This window comes from Hemibagrus wyckioides, linkage group LG23, assembly GCF_019097595.1.
Source record: "Hemibagrus wyckioides isolate EC202008001 linkage group LG23, SWU_Hwy_1.0, whole genome shotgun sequence".
NCBI classification, from domain to species: domain Eukaryota; kingdom Metazoa; phylum Chordata; class Actinopteri; order Siluriformes; family Bagridae; genus Hemibagrus; species Hemibagrus wyckioides.
In genome coordinates this window covers 4,113,253-4,128,659 of record NC_080732.1, presented here as the reverse complement: position 1 = coordinate 4,128,659, position 15,407 = coordinate 4,113,253, and the positions used below count along the sequence as shown (strand labels likewise).

General features: G+C 41.9%; 1 protein-coding gene across 4 annotated transcripts in view; it reads left to right on the top strand.

Moving 5' to 3' along the window:
- The window catches only part of sulf1 (sulfatase 1), a 40,125-nt gene that overhangs the window by 17,336 nt on the left and 7,382 nt on the right, over positions 1 to 15,407 (top strand). For all 4 annotated transcript variants that reach the window (XM_058376713.1, XM_058376714.1, XM_058376715.1 and 1 more), the window contains exons 3-14: positions 114 to 353; positions 1,384 to 1,535; positions 3,181 to 3,350; positions 5,633 to 5,783; positions 5,864 to 6,039; positions 6,133 to 6,261; positions 6,519 to 6,575; positions 7,764 to 7,899; positions 11,343 to 11,553; positions 13,281 to 13,536; positions 14,087 to 14,183; positions 14,503 to 14,597. In XM_058376713.1, coding sequence (XP_058232696.1) covers positions 114 to 353; positions 1,384 to 1,535; positions 3,181 to 3,350; positions 5,633 to 5,783; positions 5,864 to 6,039; positions 6,133 to 6,261; positions 6,519 to 6,575; positions 7,764 to 7,899; positions 11,343 to 11,553; positions 13,281 to 13,536; positions 14,087 to 14,183; positions 14,503 to 14,597 — 1,870 coding nt within the window. The remainder of the gene's footprint in view (positions 1 to 113; positions 354 to 1,383; positions 1,536 to 3,180; positions 3,351 to 5,632; positions 5,784 to 5,863; positions 6,040 to 6,132; positions 6,262 to 6,518; positions 6,576 to 7,763; positions 7,900 to 11,342; positions 11,554 to 13,280; positions 13,537 to 14,086; positions 14,184 to 14,502; positions 14,598 to 15,407) is intronic.

Sequence of the window (15,407 nt, the reverse complement as noted above, 5' to 3'; positions counted from 1 at the left end):
CTTGAGGCTCCTAATCACATCCACATCGATAACTCAAAGCATGAAAGGTTCCCAGTGTTTATTATGTGCTGTATAAGTATCAGAATCAGTAAAGTTTTATTTCCTTTTTCCAGGCTCATTGCAGGTGATGAATAAAACTCGCAAAATCATGGAGGAAGGAGGCACAGCATTCACAAACGCCTTTGTGACCACCCCCATGTGCTGCCCGTCCCGCTCGTCCATGCTGACAGGAAAGTACGTTCACAACCACAACACCTACACCAACAACGAGAACTGCTCCTCTCCTTCATGGCAGGCACAGCACGAACCTCGTTCCTTCGCTGTCTACCTCAACAACACAGGCTACAGGACAGGTATGAATATCATGAATAGTTCCGTTTCTCAGTTGTAATCTTAGACTGTATTTGAAAGTGTGCATATTTGTGTTAGCTGTTAAATTCTCCAGTGTTCAGAATGTTGAGTAATTTCCTATAACAGGTTTCTATAAAGATGTTATGGTTTGTATAGTAACAGCACTCACAGGGACATGTATAGCAGACGCTTAATCACATTTGTCATATCCAAGTGCCATAAAAATGTCCAAAAAAAGTCAAAGATTCCTATATATCTTATGTACAAAAGGAATCTCCAGTATCCACGATTCATAACGGTCACTACTAGTAACTTCCGACAGAGGAAAGTACAAAGTGGGGTGATGGTAGCTCATGTGGTTAAGGCTCTGGATTGTTGATTGGAAGGTAAAGCCCCAGCACCACCGAGCTGCACCTTGAGCAAGGCCCCCAGCCCCTCCTGCTCTAGGGGTGCTGCATCATGGCTGACCTTGCACTCTGATCCCAACCCTCCGAGGATGGTATATGCAAAGAAAGAATTTCATTGTGCTGTAACATATATGTGACAAATAAAGGATACTTAACGTGCCAGTAAACATTCATCTCAGAAGACAAATTTCGATACACTCGGCACCTGTTAAAGCTAAACCTTGCCAAGCACTAAGTGACCTGTCCATGAGTGCAACCAAACCATGATTAACAATGCAGCGCTTTTAATACATGTCTTCGCTTTCCTTTGAACCTTTAAGAAGCTGAAACTGTTAAATCTACTAGTGGATGTTGGTCTACAATTAACTGCACAGACTGGCTGCTTGCCCAACTCTTGGGAGATGTTTTAATTTGGCTTAAAAAAACTGTAATGTAAGCAGGCTTTTAAAAGCAGAGCACTCTTTGGATATCATTAAAAGGGCAGCATTTGAGAAATTGAGCTCTCAATTACTGCCTTTTCTTTTGAACCTGGAAGAAGACGAACGAAACTTATCATCTAGTAAGTAACAAAAAATACACAGTAATGATAGTTTTGGTGTTTGACGGCTTTGACGGTTTTTCGCAGCTTTCTTCGGGAAATACCTCAACGAGTACAACGGCAGCTACATTCCTCCTGGGTGGCGCGAGTGGGTGGGACTCATCAAAAATTCCCGCTTCTATAATTACACAGTCTGTCGGAACGGCTACAAGGAGAAGCATGGTGCAGAATATGCCAAGGTATGTGCCTGCTGGTTTCAGTTCACAGCTTTGTCGCAGTCACGTTGCGGGGATTCGTAATCCCATCACCCCCGTTGTTTTTAACTTCGTGGCCAATTGTAAGGTCTGTTCTCAGCTAATTGCAAGGTTTGCTCGCTCGTAATCCCAGGTTGATCTAAACTGCTTGGAATCTGATTAAATTAAAGGGAATGTTCTGAGCTGGAGTGGCATCTCCTCATTTCTGCAACACCGTCTCATGTCATCAAACGATTCCCCACCAAGTTTTAGAGTGGAAATTGCCTCCAGCCATAACTTTACTCTGTTTCTTTTCTTTTTTGTTGCGTTTCTTAGAAGCTATGGACGCCAATTAGATTACTGCAATGCAGCAACTCAACCTGGGAACCAATAACTTTGGTAAAAAATTAGTTTGGGAAGATTCATTCCTGAGAGCTCAGTTTTGGTATATTGCCTCAAAATTAATACTTAATTTCATTTGGATTTCGTTTGCTTTTTACTCAAAGTCTTCCAAAGTAGTAGAGTTTTTCCTGTGTGGAATTTGAGCTGAGGTTTCTTGGTTTCGACTTTATGAGCATGTCTGATGGGTAAATAAATGTTTGGCCTGGTGCTCCGATGGCAACGACTTGCTTGTTTAGTTAGACCAAGGTGTTAAGTTACCCTCAAGCTGCGAGGTGGCTGAGGCCGGAGGTTCCTGCACTGAGCTCTGGAGAACACTCTGTGGCTTAGTGGTTCAGGGGAACATTTTTTTTATCCGTTCCAGCCTAGATGTCCAGAGTTCGCAGAAGCAGCTGGATTATTACGACTCGGCTTTCAAAGCATTATTTAACAGTGTAGTTAATGTTGATTTTAGAGATCTTCGGACCTTTGTTCAAACCACGTCAGCCACAATTTGTCAAAATAAATACTGTCTTTCAGATAGCCTTTTTCCTGTCAGATAAGGCTTATCGAGGAATGAATACAAACACATTAATTTGCTTGACGAGCTCAATTCCGGTGAGTTGTTGGATTGCTTTCTAAGATTGATGAGTCAGTCCGAGTGTTCACACGGTCTTGAGACGAACCAAACGATATTTATGTCTGGTTCACATCCGTCCTGAAATACATTACTCAAGCCTAACTCATCTGAGAAATCCAAAAGCACAGAGATGTCGTCAGGCATAACTCTTCCGATGATGTACACGACTAATCAGTTGCTCTAAATCCTGGCCCACAGGGATGCTGCAGCTGAACTGAAAGCTACACTGTATTTCTGTTTTCTGTGGTGAAGTCAGGAAAGGTATTTAATAAGTCTCAACACCAGCACACGAAATCCCCTGCAACCTACAGAGACCTCATAGACATTCCAGTGTCAGCCTCAAAGCTGAGAGAGAAAGACCTCACTGTTGTCAAAACACTGCGCTAGCAGGGAGCCTTGACCCCCCACCCTTGCACCACCGACTGTTGGTGTTAACTCCAGTGTCATGTTCAATTATGTGCTGCAGCATCACACTGTGCCTCCCAGAGCAAACACACTTGGCTTGAGGCTACCAGGTCTTGTTACAGTTTTAAGTAATGCTGTTCATTCATTCATCCATTTAGGCAGTTCTAAGAAATCGTTATGTTTATCTCCTTTTTGTAATACAACCAATAAATTTTTCACTCTTCCCAGGACTACTTCACAGATCTGATCACCAACGACAGCATCAACTTCTTCCGCATGTCAAAGCGCATGTATCCACACCGGCCGGTTATGATGGTGATCAGTCATGCAGCACCACATGGTCCAGAAGATTCGGCACCCCAGTATGCAGAGTTCTTCCCCAATGCTTCCCAGCACATGTGAGTCCAAAGCATTGTAGGACAACCTGTTACCCAACACCACAGACAGACTTATTGACATGCTGACTGACTTACTGACTGACTGGTTGACTTCCTGACTGACTGACTTATGTACTCACTCGCTCACTCATTCACTGACTGACTGACTACTTGCTTACTGACTGACTTGCGTACCTATTTTATCCCAAGAGGAAAATTCTGAACCCTCAGTCCTGACTACTGTATGCATGTCCAGTCTCCAGGCACTTTTCTGTTTCATATATTTTTATGGTAGATCATGTACAAGACAAAGCCTGTGTTACTGAGGAACAGTAGAGCAGGTTGAACAAATCTCATGAAATCTCTATAATCATTTGTCTTACAGGTAAATGTTGAAGTTTTTTGTCCTATATCTCATATATATTAAAAGGAGACTTTTTATCTCAGGGATATGACAAGAATGAAAGGCTGTTTGAGCAAATGACTTTACTGCAATGAAAGTGAAGTGATTTATAATCCATGTATACTTTTGGCACACCTCAGCAGGACAAGCAGAGTAGGTGATATTTTATGAAGCACCGCTCTATTGCCAAGCCTGAGATCGGCTTGCAGATCTATCATCAGAACTGAGATACTTTTTGGCTGAGATCCTTTTCCACCATAGTGAGCCATGACAACGGGCCCGCTAGTTCATAGTTTCTAGCATCCCAACTATCTTACATCCTCAAAAAGAACAGGATCACACATCTATTTAGCATTGTTTTCAGTGTTGTTTACCCTGTTATTTCACCTTCAACTCAAGCAGGACTTCCTGACCCTCGACATATCAATCAGTTCATCCATTCAGCATGTGCCTTCTGGGGTGTGTGGAATGCATTGTTTCTTTTCCAAGCACCCTTACGTGGGGTCGTTAATATATTTTTAGCATGAGCTCATGATTAGGAATGGATGACAGAGGCCCCTGGGTTTGCTATGACTGGCATATTTTTGTGTTGCCGAGAATTTTGCCAACGGAACAAGCAAGCAGATGGCAGGCAAAATGTAACACTTAGGAATAAATGTGCTGCCATTTGAATGCTCAAATCCATAACAGTCAAGTAGACTTGACAAGCATCTGCTGCTTTTGGTGTAGAATGTAAATTAACAATTCATTCATCAAGAGGCAGAAAAAGTCAGAAACGTGCCAAGCAAAAGCTACTGATCTACTTTCGCCAGCTATGGCTGAGAAGCTTTGCAACCATGTGTGTATTTCATTGGCTTGGTAACCAGAACTCTGCCTAATCTGAAACGCCTTGGAACTTGGGTCCAACTGGAAATCAAAGTGTTTGCAGACGTTAAAGCAAAAAAGGGATTGATGATCTCATTAGCAAGCTAGTTTTTTGAATGAATTGTGTTCTCTGTGCTCTATAATTTAACAGTAAACCCCAGCAGTTCGCATACTTGCAGCATTCCTGCCCTTTTCATAACAACACTAAATGACCCACCTTTTGCAGAGTGGGTTTGTTGGTTGAACACACCTGAAAGGCCTTGTAACACTAATACTACAATAGTAGGAAAAACAGGGTTCACAAAGGTTATTTGGGTTGCTAAACGAGCTTTTCTTCCTAAAGGGATTTTCTCTAAATCACTGTAGGACCTTTAAGGGGTGCCCCAAAAGGGACAAAAAAAGGGTACTAGACTTTTTATCCCACATTATGTGAAATATCTATGATAGGTTTTGACATTTGCAAATTAGGCTCTCCTGATTTCCATACTAATGCCTTTGGGCTGATGGTATAAAGGCGGTTACCTTAAAAGCAACCTGTTGGAAGCAACTTAGTTAGATACCAAGTTCTATTTTTATGTAATTTTATATATATATATTTTGGTTTCTTAAAAAACAAAACTTACCAAAGTCTTTTATTGTGGCAGTGCAAACCTGACCACACAAACCTGTTTGCCCACATTTATTTCCACACTACTAAGTGCAAATGACTTGGCATTTACATCCTAGAGCTCATCACAAACCCTACTTTCAGTGCTGCAGCCTGTAGAGCTATTCATTTTCTTAAGCATGTGCCAACCCTCAAACAATGTCTCCTTTCCAAGACAGCCAAGGACTTTCAACTCAATGGGAGAGAAGCTTGATCCCAGGTTCTGCAAAAAAATAATACCAAGCAGGGAAAATGTATTGATTTTCTTGAGCAAAAATTTAGGACTGGTGATCCAAAGGTTATGTCTGTAAACATTTTATCCACCAACCTGGCCTACACCTAGTCTAACACTATATGCAGAAAGTTCACATATTACACTGCTTTCAACAGCACACCCAGCTACAACTATGCTCCTAACATGGACAAGCACTGGATCATGCAGTACACTGGCCCCATGAAGCCTATCCACATGGAGTTCACCAACTTCCTTCAGCGGAAACGACTGCAGACTCTGATGTCCGTAGACGACTCTGTGGAAAAGGTTGGTTTTTGATATTTTTAGGTAAATTTGCAAAAATAAAAATAATGCTTGGCACTAAAGGGAACTGTCGATATCTTCAGATATACAACACACTAGTGGACACAGGAGAGTTGGACAACACCTACATCATCTACACAGCAGACCACGGTTACCACATTGGACAGTTTGGTCTGGTCAAGGGGAAATCGATGCCTTACGACTTTGATATAAGAGTCCCGTTTTTTGTGAGGGGACCAAATGTGGAACCTGGAACCAGGTAGGATGAGTTTTATCAAATTTGGGAGTAGGTGGTACATAATCCTTTAAATAAGGTAAGTTTTTTTTAAGCTGGTGTTTGTGGTTCCTCCAGGAACAATCAACTTGTCTTAAACATCGATCTGGCGCCTACGATCCTGGACATCGCAGGTCTGGATACTCCTTCCGATATGGACGGCAAGTCCATTCTGAAGCTTCTGGAGCAGGAGAAGACTAACAATAGGTATGCGTAGTATGAAGTGTGAGGTTCCATACCTATCCATGCAAATAATGATTTGCAATTTATAATCTTGAGCAAGAACCTGTCAACATTTGGAACTTATTTGTGAAGTGTTTGCGCCATCAATGTGGGGCTCATGTGTTATCTTTGTCTGGTTGGATTTGTTAAATATGTTGGATTTCAAAATATTCCTCTGAGAGCTGTGAACAGCATCGATCCATATGAATTTGATAAAGCTGTTTTTTTTGTTTGCTTTTCAGATTCAAACTAAACCGCAAACCTAAGGTCTGGAGAGACACATTCCTTGTGGAGAGAGGGTAAACAACTTCTCTATTTCTGTTCTCTATTATTTATGCATTGTCATATGTGCAGCAGGTCAGAGTTTTGTAGTTAAAATGATTGATTTAGTTTGTGGAATTTGATGGATATTGGGAATGGGGTTAGTCGGAGTTTGGAAATGGCTCTTCCAGTGATCAGTTTAAATCTACACTTGTCAGATGTGTTACAGTAACACAAACACACCCTCCCTTAGGCGCCAATCGTATCCTGTTACCTGCAGAACGAAAAGTTTTTATATGATAGCGTAGACGCTTCGGATATTTCTCAGGGTTCCAGTGACCGGAGCGGAGAACACAGCAGGGATATCAGATGCCCCCTGCAGTTTCTCTTTACCCCAAGGCAACTCTCTCAGCTGTCACATTACTTCTAGAAGTGTATAAGAATGTGCCGTGGTTAATTGTATTATTCCTTATGTATTGCACGGTGATCTGACCCAGCGCTTGGGAGTGCATGTGAAATCTGAAACACCGAAGCGCAGCAATCCCATCAATCTCGCTTCGTGCCTTATTCCCTCACCGTGCTGGCATAATGAGCGCATGGTGAGAAGCTGACGGTCCCCTGCAGTTTATCTTTGTCCACTTGTGACTCAGGAAGCTTTTGGTCAGCAGAGCAATAATAGAGAGCACCGCTGAAAGAGCTGGCTGCCTGTCATGTGACAAAATGACTGCTGTGCATAAAATCAGACGCGTAGTCCTTTTGCAAGCTGCTCTTGACAGTCCCAAGGTTAATGAATCATGAGATTAGTATTTTAACCACTTCATTAATCCAGTGTAATAAAACGCAGCACTGATCCGCCTGAGCTCCGTTTACGGCTGCGATCTCCAGCCAGATGGTCGTTTTATTGTTCGGTTTTATTTTTGTTTTAGTTCGCGTAGCTATGTAAAATGACCTGGATGCCGTGGTCTGGCCAAGAGTAAACACAGCACCTCAGCATTGAGAGACAGATTTATCTAGTGTCAAGAGACCAGAGCGGTTATTTCTGTGGGTTCTGACTGAGAGGAGGCTATAAGATGAGAGTAGCATAGAGAGGTGAGAGCGCTTGACTTGGCACAGTTGGCCGAGACCGACACAGGCGCGGTGACCAGGCTTTTCTGGCACCCAAAACCTCGAAGTAGACGCCAGGTCCAGCCTGCGGCCGAGCTCACAAAACCTTCCTGTCGTTCCAGCAAAATCCTGCGCAAGAAAGAAGAGACCACGAGCAGCGTGAGCCCAGCACAAACCAACAGTCTGCCCAAGTACAAGAAGGTCAAGGAGGCATGCCAGCAAGCCGAGTTTCAGACGCCCTGCGAGCAGCCTGGACAGGTTCGCATTATCTCTACTACATCGATAGTTTGTAACTCTGCTCACTACATTCACAGAGTTGATTTTAATAACTTGCAGTGCTTTGAAACAACACCTTTCCCTCCAAACTGCCTTCATTGTAATTCAAGCCACCGTTTACAGCCATTGAAGTATAATTAGAAATCGGTGTGCTTAGCGAGAGAAGCTAATTCCCCGCTAGTTTCTCTTTCATCAGTGGCCTATTAACCAGCATGCAGCACGCCTGCTCTGCTAACCCTCAGCAGCGTGGTGGCAAATTGCAGCAGAACAATACAAATTGTAAAAATTTCAGGTAGCATTAAAACACAGGCTGGATTTCCAGGGCAGTGCTAATGCGAACCAGACCCGCTTTTATAGCTCGCCTAAGTGTTGCCTCTAACACCCAGTCTGGGAATTTGATTAAAAACAAAAAGGTTTCTCCAAAGGGGTTCTGATTTTGGGTGTGAGTTTGCAAAATGTACACACACACACACACACACACACACACTCCCACACACACATACTCCCACACAGTCACATATACACATACATACTTATACACTTTCACTCACAATAATCACTCACACACTCACACACATACACACACACTCACATACACACTCATAATACACACACACACATATACATACATACTCGCACTCATATACACACAGGCATACTCATACACAGTCACACACACACACACAGGTGAAGGTGCTCCAGTCTAAGGAGGAGTGGAAAAGGAACTCTCTTGGGTGTGTGGAGAACATCTACCCTCTGTACACTCCGCAATTATTGGCACCCTCAGTAAAAATAGCCGGTGTGGTGGTGTTTTTTTGTTTTTGTTTTTTTTTTGTCATTTGTTTTTGTTTTGTTTTAATAACCGATATGGAAACAAAAATGATTTATGGTTATTTACCTTAATATCATATTACTATACTTAGACAAGCATGTAGCCAAAACCTCCGGCAGTGAGATCGAGTCTGAGCTTGTGGACAGCTTCTCTCCCTCTCCCGCGGTCGGAGTTCGCTAGGAATGTGACCCGTGCCGCGGCTAAAAGCTTGCTAAAAAGCAGCAGCAGTAACGCAAGACTTCACCTGATGACTGCTGTCCTCCTCCACTTCCTGTGTTGAACTCAATGAGGGCTGTGTGTGTGTGTGTCTGTGTGTGTGTCTGTGTGTGCTTTTGTGTATGTGTGTGTTCTTGTGTGTGTCTGTGTTTGTCTGTGTGCTTGTGTGTCTATTTGTGTGTGTGTGTGTCTGTGCTTGTGTTTGTGTCTGTGTGCTTCCGTATGTGTGTATGTGTGTGTGTATATGTGTGTGCACATGTATACTTCAGTGTGATTTTTGAAAGAGGGGGCTTGTTTGTGTAAGCTCCTCCTGGTGTGGTTGTGTAGCATATGAGAGTTTCTTTCACTTCGAGTGACTTGGATGCTTGTGTAGTTTGTACAAATTTGCATTTCTCTGTCGTTTTTGAGACTCCATGAGCGTGATAGCGTGTGTGTGATCCCACCAATTTGGCTGTGCGTGACTGTTTGGATAACTGCTGTTGAGTGAATGTGTGTGTGCAAATCTGAGTGAGCGCATAAATAAAGCAGTCAGGGGGTGTGTGTGTGTGTGTTTGTGTGTGAGAAGTGAGGAGGTTCATTTAGCAGGTTCACCTGCCATCCAAACAGAAATCCCTGAGCCACTGTTTCTGTCTGTCCGTCTGATCTAACATGAGCATTACCCGCGGGCACAGAAGCAGGAAATCTGAGCACGGCTCTGCCTTTTGTTCAGACACGGTTTCCCACAGCTGGGAGCAAATGTCTGAACTGTGAGAGAGTCCGCGAGAGTGTGTGTTCACCAACTGACACCACCAAATTGGAGATTAGGACCACATTAGCCTCTGGTCTTTTCTTTATGGGAAAGATTTGAAGCGTGGGGCCTCTGGCTGTTGCATGTTAGCTGGATTACATTTGTAACAAAAAGAACTTGAACTTCTGCTCATGACATGTACATTTAATACTCATTAAAGGAGCTCTTCTGCTCATTAGAAATTGGTTTGGTCGACACCGGAGACGACGTTCATTATGCAGCCTCAAAAATTACACACACACACACACATACTCATACACACTCACATATTCACTCTCACACATACACTCTCACACATACATACTCGTACACAGTCACACACACACACAAATACTCATACACACTCACATATATACACACACTTGCATATACACTCTCATGCATACATACTCATACACAGTCTCACACACACACATAAATACTCATACACACTCACATATATACACACACTTGCATATACACTCTCATGCATACATACTCGTACACAGTCACACACACATAAATACTCATACACACTCACATATATACACATACTTACATATACACTCTCACGCATACATGCTCACACACACACACTATTTTATTAGACCAGCTGGGATGTGGAGTCAGGTGTGAATCCCAGGTTTATATTAATGCACTTGTCTAATACCTTAAACAGAGGATTGTGTCTAACAGCAAACAAAAATCCTCTGAACAAAACAATAAAAGACTATAAATCATACTGATATATGTAAATAAATAATAATATAAATAATATATAATAAATAATATTTATATTTTAATATAACGTGTCTGTAAGGCGATTCTGTTTAGCATTTTCTCCAGTTTCAGTAATATTGTTATTGACTATTATTAATTAATTTTTATTTATTCATTCGTTAAATGATTTGCATTTTAATTTTTATATTATTATTATTTTATTTATTTATTTATTTTTGTCTTATTAAATCCAGAGAAAGGTTTAAGAGAAAGCTGGCTTACTGGTAACAGCAAGCAGTACTGATTAAACATAACTATAAAGGGACAAAAAGTACTAAATTACATTCAGTAGCAAACTGCTGAGGTATTAGTGGAATAAAACACTTCCTATGCTTCTTTAGGAAAGGAATCCACTCCTGATTCACATCTGGGGTGCATTGTAAAGTTGATTATTTACTTAAACAGTTAATAAATATATCTCCTTATAATAACTTTTAGTTTTTTAGATTTTATATAACGTTTAATATATTTTCCGTGTCTCAAATGTATAAAAAATAGCATCTCTGTCCTTATTTTCTCTTTAGATGATTAAATGGATGAATTGCTCAAAAGAAATGACAAGGTTTGATGAGGAAAAAATCCCATCTCTGACAAACGAAGCTATGAAATTAATTTACAGTGTTTGTTTTTCCCCTTTTTCGCATTGGACTCATGTACATTACACTCACTCGATGTCTTTATTGACATTAACACCAGGCTGCAGTTTGACCTCTCCATGGTTTAGGGTTCAACATGGGGCTTTTTGCCTTAAACGTGCGAACATGCAGTCACTACCACAGATATTTAACCACCGAACGACTTCACTGACATCAGCGCTGTCATGTTTAACAGAAATGGCACTGTGTAGTGGACGTTACGGGGAAGTGGCGCCTGCAGAAGTGTAAAGGAAGCTTGAAGGCAACGTCCAGGAAGAGGGCCCGTAGCCTGAGACTGCGCTCCTACGGCGCCCGGGGGAAAGAGTGCCATTGTGAAGACAGAGCTTATAAAACACCAAAGAGCGAACGGCGAGCTCACAGACATCTCTCACAGAGCAGCAGACCACGTGAGTACACATCTCTACATCACTACAGAAACTAATAATCCAGAGTATATGATTATTAAATAGGTGTAGCTCTTGCACTGTACCGCAGAACGATTAGAAATCTGGAAACATTGGCGTCTTGGTGCCATCTACTGGGTACAACACACATAAGCAGTTAATTATATACAGAATTTGATGCTGCAAGAGTTGTTTAGTAACATGAGAGAGGAACCGTCAGAGGAATCTCCAGTCCACCTGAAGAATGCAGGCATACACCAAGATATGAAACTTTTATTTGTTAGCACTCATGCGGTTACTAACACCATGCCTTGCAGCTTATTACACACACACTCTTCTCACATATGATTGAATTTACATAGACGATATAACAAAAATTTATCTCACAGTAAGATTTAAAGACTGAGTACAAGTGTGTATATTCTTGATATAGTTAATTATTAGAATTATTGATTAACCCTCCTGTTATCCTTAAATTTACAAACGTTTTACCCTTGACCTCAGCCATTTAAATCTCCTGAATATAATTTTAACCCAGGTTTTATTTTTTGTCAGGTAATTTGTTTTTCGTTGACTTTTTTTTTTTTAATAAAACATGACCCCAAACCACCCCATTCTCCTAAACACCCAGAATTTCTATTGCACGACTAATCATCATAAAATCTCACTGATTGACCTCAAATTGGGCAGAAAGAACTTTTTCTGTTTTTAATGGTTTTATTTTATTTCTAAGTACAGATTTTTGTTATGTATAACATTTGGAAAGTACTACAATTTCTATTACCAAACAACGAAAACGGATGAATGTGTTTTGTGTGTGTCTTATACAGCCGAAAGGGCCTGGGGTCAAATTGACCCCAAGGAACACAAAATGATGCCACAAAATGTGTACAGGACACTGAGAACATATTATCATGAACATTATATCATGGTTTACTTAAATTAAATATGAAGCAAAAAATATGTCGAACATACACTGTGTTGCCAAAAGTTTTGGGACACCTCTGAATTCAGGGGTTGGGCTCGGCCCCCTAGTTCCAGTGAAAGGAACTCTTGATGCTTTACCATAGCAAGACATTTTGGACAATTTCATGCTCCCAACTTTGTGGGAACAGTTTGGGGATGACCCCTTCCTGTTCCAACATGACTGCACACCAGTGCACAAAGCAAGGTCCATAAAGACATGGAAGAGTGAGTTTGGTCAGTGTCCTGACCTCAACCTGATAGAACACCTTTGGGATGAATTGGAGCGGAGACTGCGAGCCAGAACTTCTCGTCCAACATCAGTGGCTGATCTCACAAATGCGCTTCTAAAGGAACGGTCAAAAATTCCCATAAACACACTCCTAAACCTTGTGGAAAGCCTTCCCAGAAGGGTTGAAGCTGTTATAGCTGCAAAGAGTGGGACAACTCCATATTACATTTATGTGCGTGTAAAGGCAGACATCCCAAAACTTCTGGCAATATAGTGTATATTTAGAGACATTGAATGGGATCAAATTGACCCCAAGGATAATAGGAGGGTTTAATGGCAGTATGCACAACAAAACATGCCCTAAAGCAACAGTCTTTATTTTCTTTTCTTGATATGACTCTTTAATTCTGATATTTCACCTAATTGCTAACTGATTTTTTCACACATTTAATGTTGTCTCACCTTTGATGGTCAGTCACACATGGTGAAAAAATTCTCCCTAAAGAAACAAATGCGTGTCTCATTGATGCCCCAGGTTACAGGCCGCGTTTCGTCCACACACGACACGCACGCTCGCTGTCCGTAGAGTTCGAGGGTGAGATTTATGCCGTGGACCTGCAGGAAGACGACAGGTTGGCTTCAGAACCCCGACCAATCAGCAAGCGCCATTACGAACCCGAAACCTCCTTCGACACTGACTTCGATCTGGAGTCGGACGACGCTTCAGAGGAGATGCTGGCTGACGATACTAACGCCGTCGGCTACCCAAATTCCCTCAAAGTCACACACAAGTGAGAAGGAGACCTCTTAAGATTTCATTTCTCTGTTCATTTTCAGCTTTCGTTTTGATTCTCTGTCCCTTCAACAGTTGTTTTTAACAATACAAAGGAAAGGGTTTAGCTTCCCAGAGCTGTTTATCGAACATCCCAACAATCCAGCAAAACCAGACTGTGGGTAATTATGCAGTCCAGGAACAAACTTGTACAGATTTATAGCTTAATTTACAACACACATAGATTTATACATAGATAGAGGTATATGTATTACAAAAAAAAAACTGTAGAAGAATTTGCATCCTTCGTGCTATCGTGAGCCTGGGTATAACGTTTCGCTCTGTTATAGCTGTCATACAGACAAGATTTAGCTAGTGGCTGGGAATCGGATCTGACTGAATTATGGAGAAACTTTGCTAAGGCTGCGATTACAGAGTAACATCTCTGACAGTCATCTGTCCTACTCACGGCTTTCTGTAATGTATGACGTTACCCGTCCTTGCTGTATGTTATGTATACGTATAACGTTTCTGGTCCTCTCACTAATTGCTGAAACGCCATCTGACAGGTGCTACATCCTGCTAAACGACACCGTGCACTGCGAAAGAGAGATCTACCAGTCGTCCAAAGCCTGGAAAGATCACAAGAGTTTCGTCGACCAGGAGGTAAGCAGTAACAGGAGGAACTCTTCCTTAAAATCATGTGGATTTAATGTCCAGAGTAACAATCGTAGCATACAGTCAAAAGAATCGGTGCAGCAGGAGTTTACATCATCTTGCACTCAGTGTCAGGTGGAAATTAAGATTTAATGACTGATGACGAGAATTTAGTGCCGGAAATGAACCCCAGGTCTGATTTAAAGCAGGAATGTGCATACCCCAGGTTTAAAATCCGTCCTTCTAAAAGTGTTATTTCTCTATAATGTTGCTGTGTTAATAGTATCAGAATTGGCAATACAGAACAATTCCTTTCTAATTATCACAGATTGAGCTGCTCCAGGATAAAATGAAAAAGTTACGGGAAGTCCGCGGGCACCTGAAGAGCAGAAAGCCAGATGAGTGTGACTGCGGAAAGAAAAGGTTTGTCCTAATTAAACTTGCTGCCTCTCTTCAGTTTCTTCTCCGAGCCAACGTCAATAGTCCGTCACTCTCCACGTACAAGTCCCCCCGAGCGCTAACTGGAACTCGGGGCAGCCGTACGAGACGGGTGCAGACGGAGCGCTAGGAATACCGTGACACGGTTCCTTTGAGAATTTCCCTTCCGCTCCGTGCCGCTGTGGGTTGTTTCCTCTGAGCAGTTAAGTCACTATTTGCCGCGACAGCCGATTCATTGCCGTTTGTTGAGTGATTGACCGTCACGCCGCCTCCAATCCTCTCGAGTGCACTTTCCGTCTCTGACTGATGGCGATGGATCATTTTTCAAACTGCAGATCCAAAAGCAGCAGTGCACTTCTTAAAAGCCCATATGGCATAAAAGCGTCTAATGGCTTTCAAGTGTAATAATAGTTGTGGGAGAGACGGCTCCTTTCTGACTCTCAGCACGGTTCTGTACTCGGCGCGGAGACCTGCATCACTCCGGTTAATCACATTTTTTTTGCATGTTCACCTCAGACTTGACTCCTAGTAGCGTACAGACATGAAGTAATAATGTTATCAAGATGGGGATTTGTAGGAAATGTGTTTTAGATTGCATTAATCTGGACTGACTTGCCTTGAGTTTGAATTTCATGTCCATATGCTCAAGGCCTAATAGTATCTAGCTACAAATCCACAAACCAGACAGTTGAGCAGATGTACATTCTGTTGAAAAGAAAATGTATTGTGTAGCATTCACTTTAAACGGTATCATATTCAAAACATAATCATAGTTATAGCTTATAGCTTGGACAG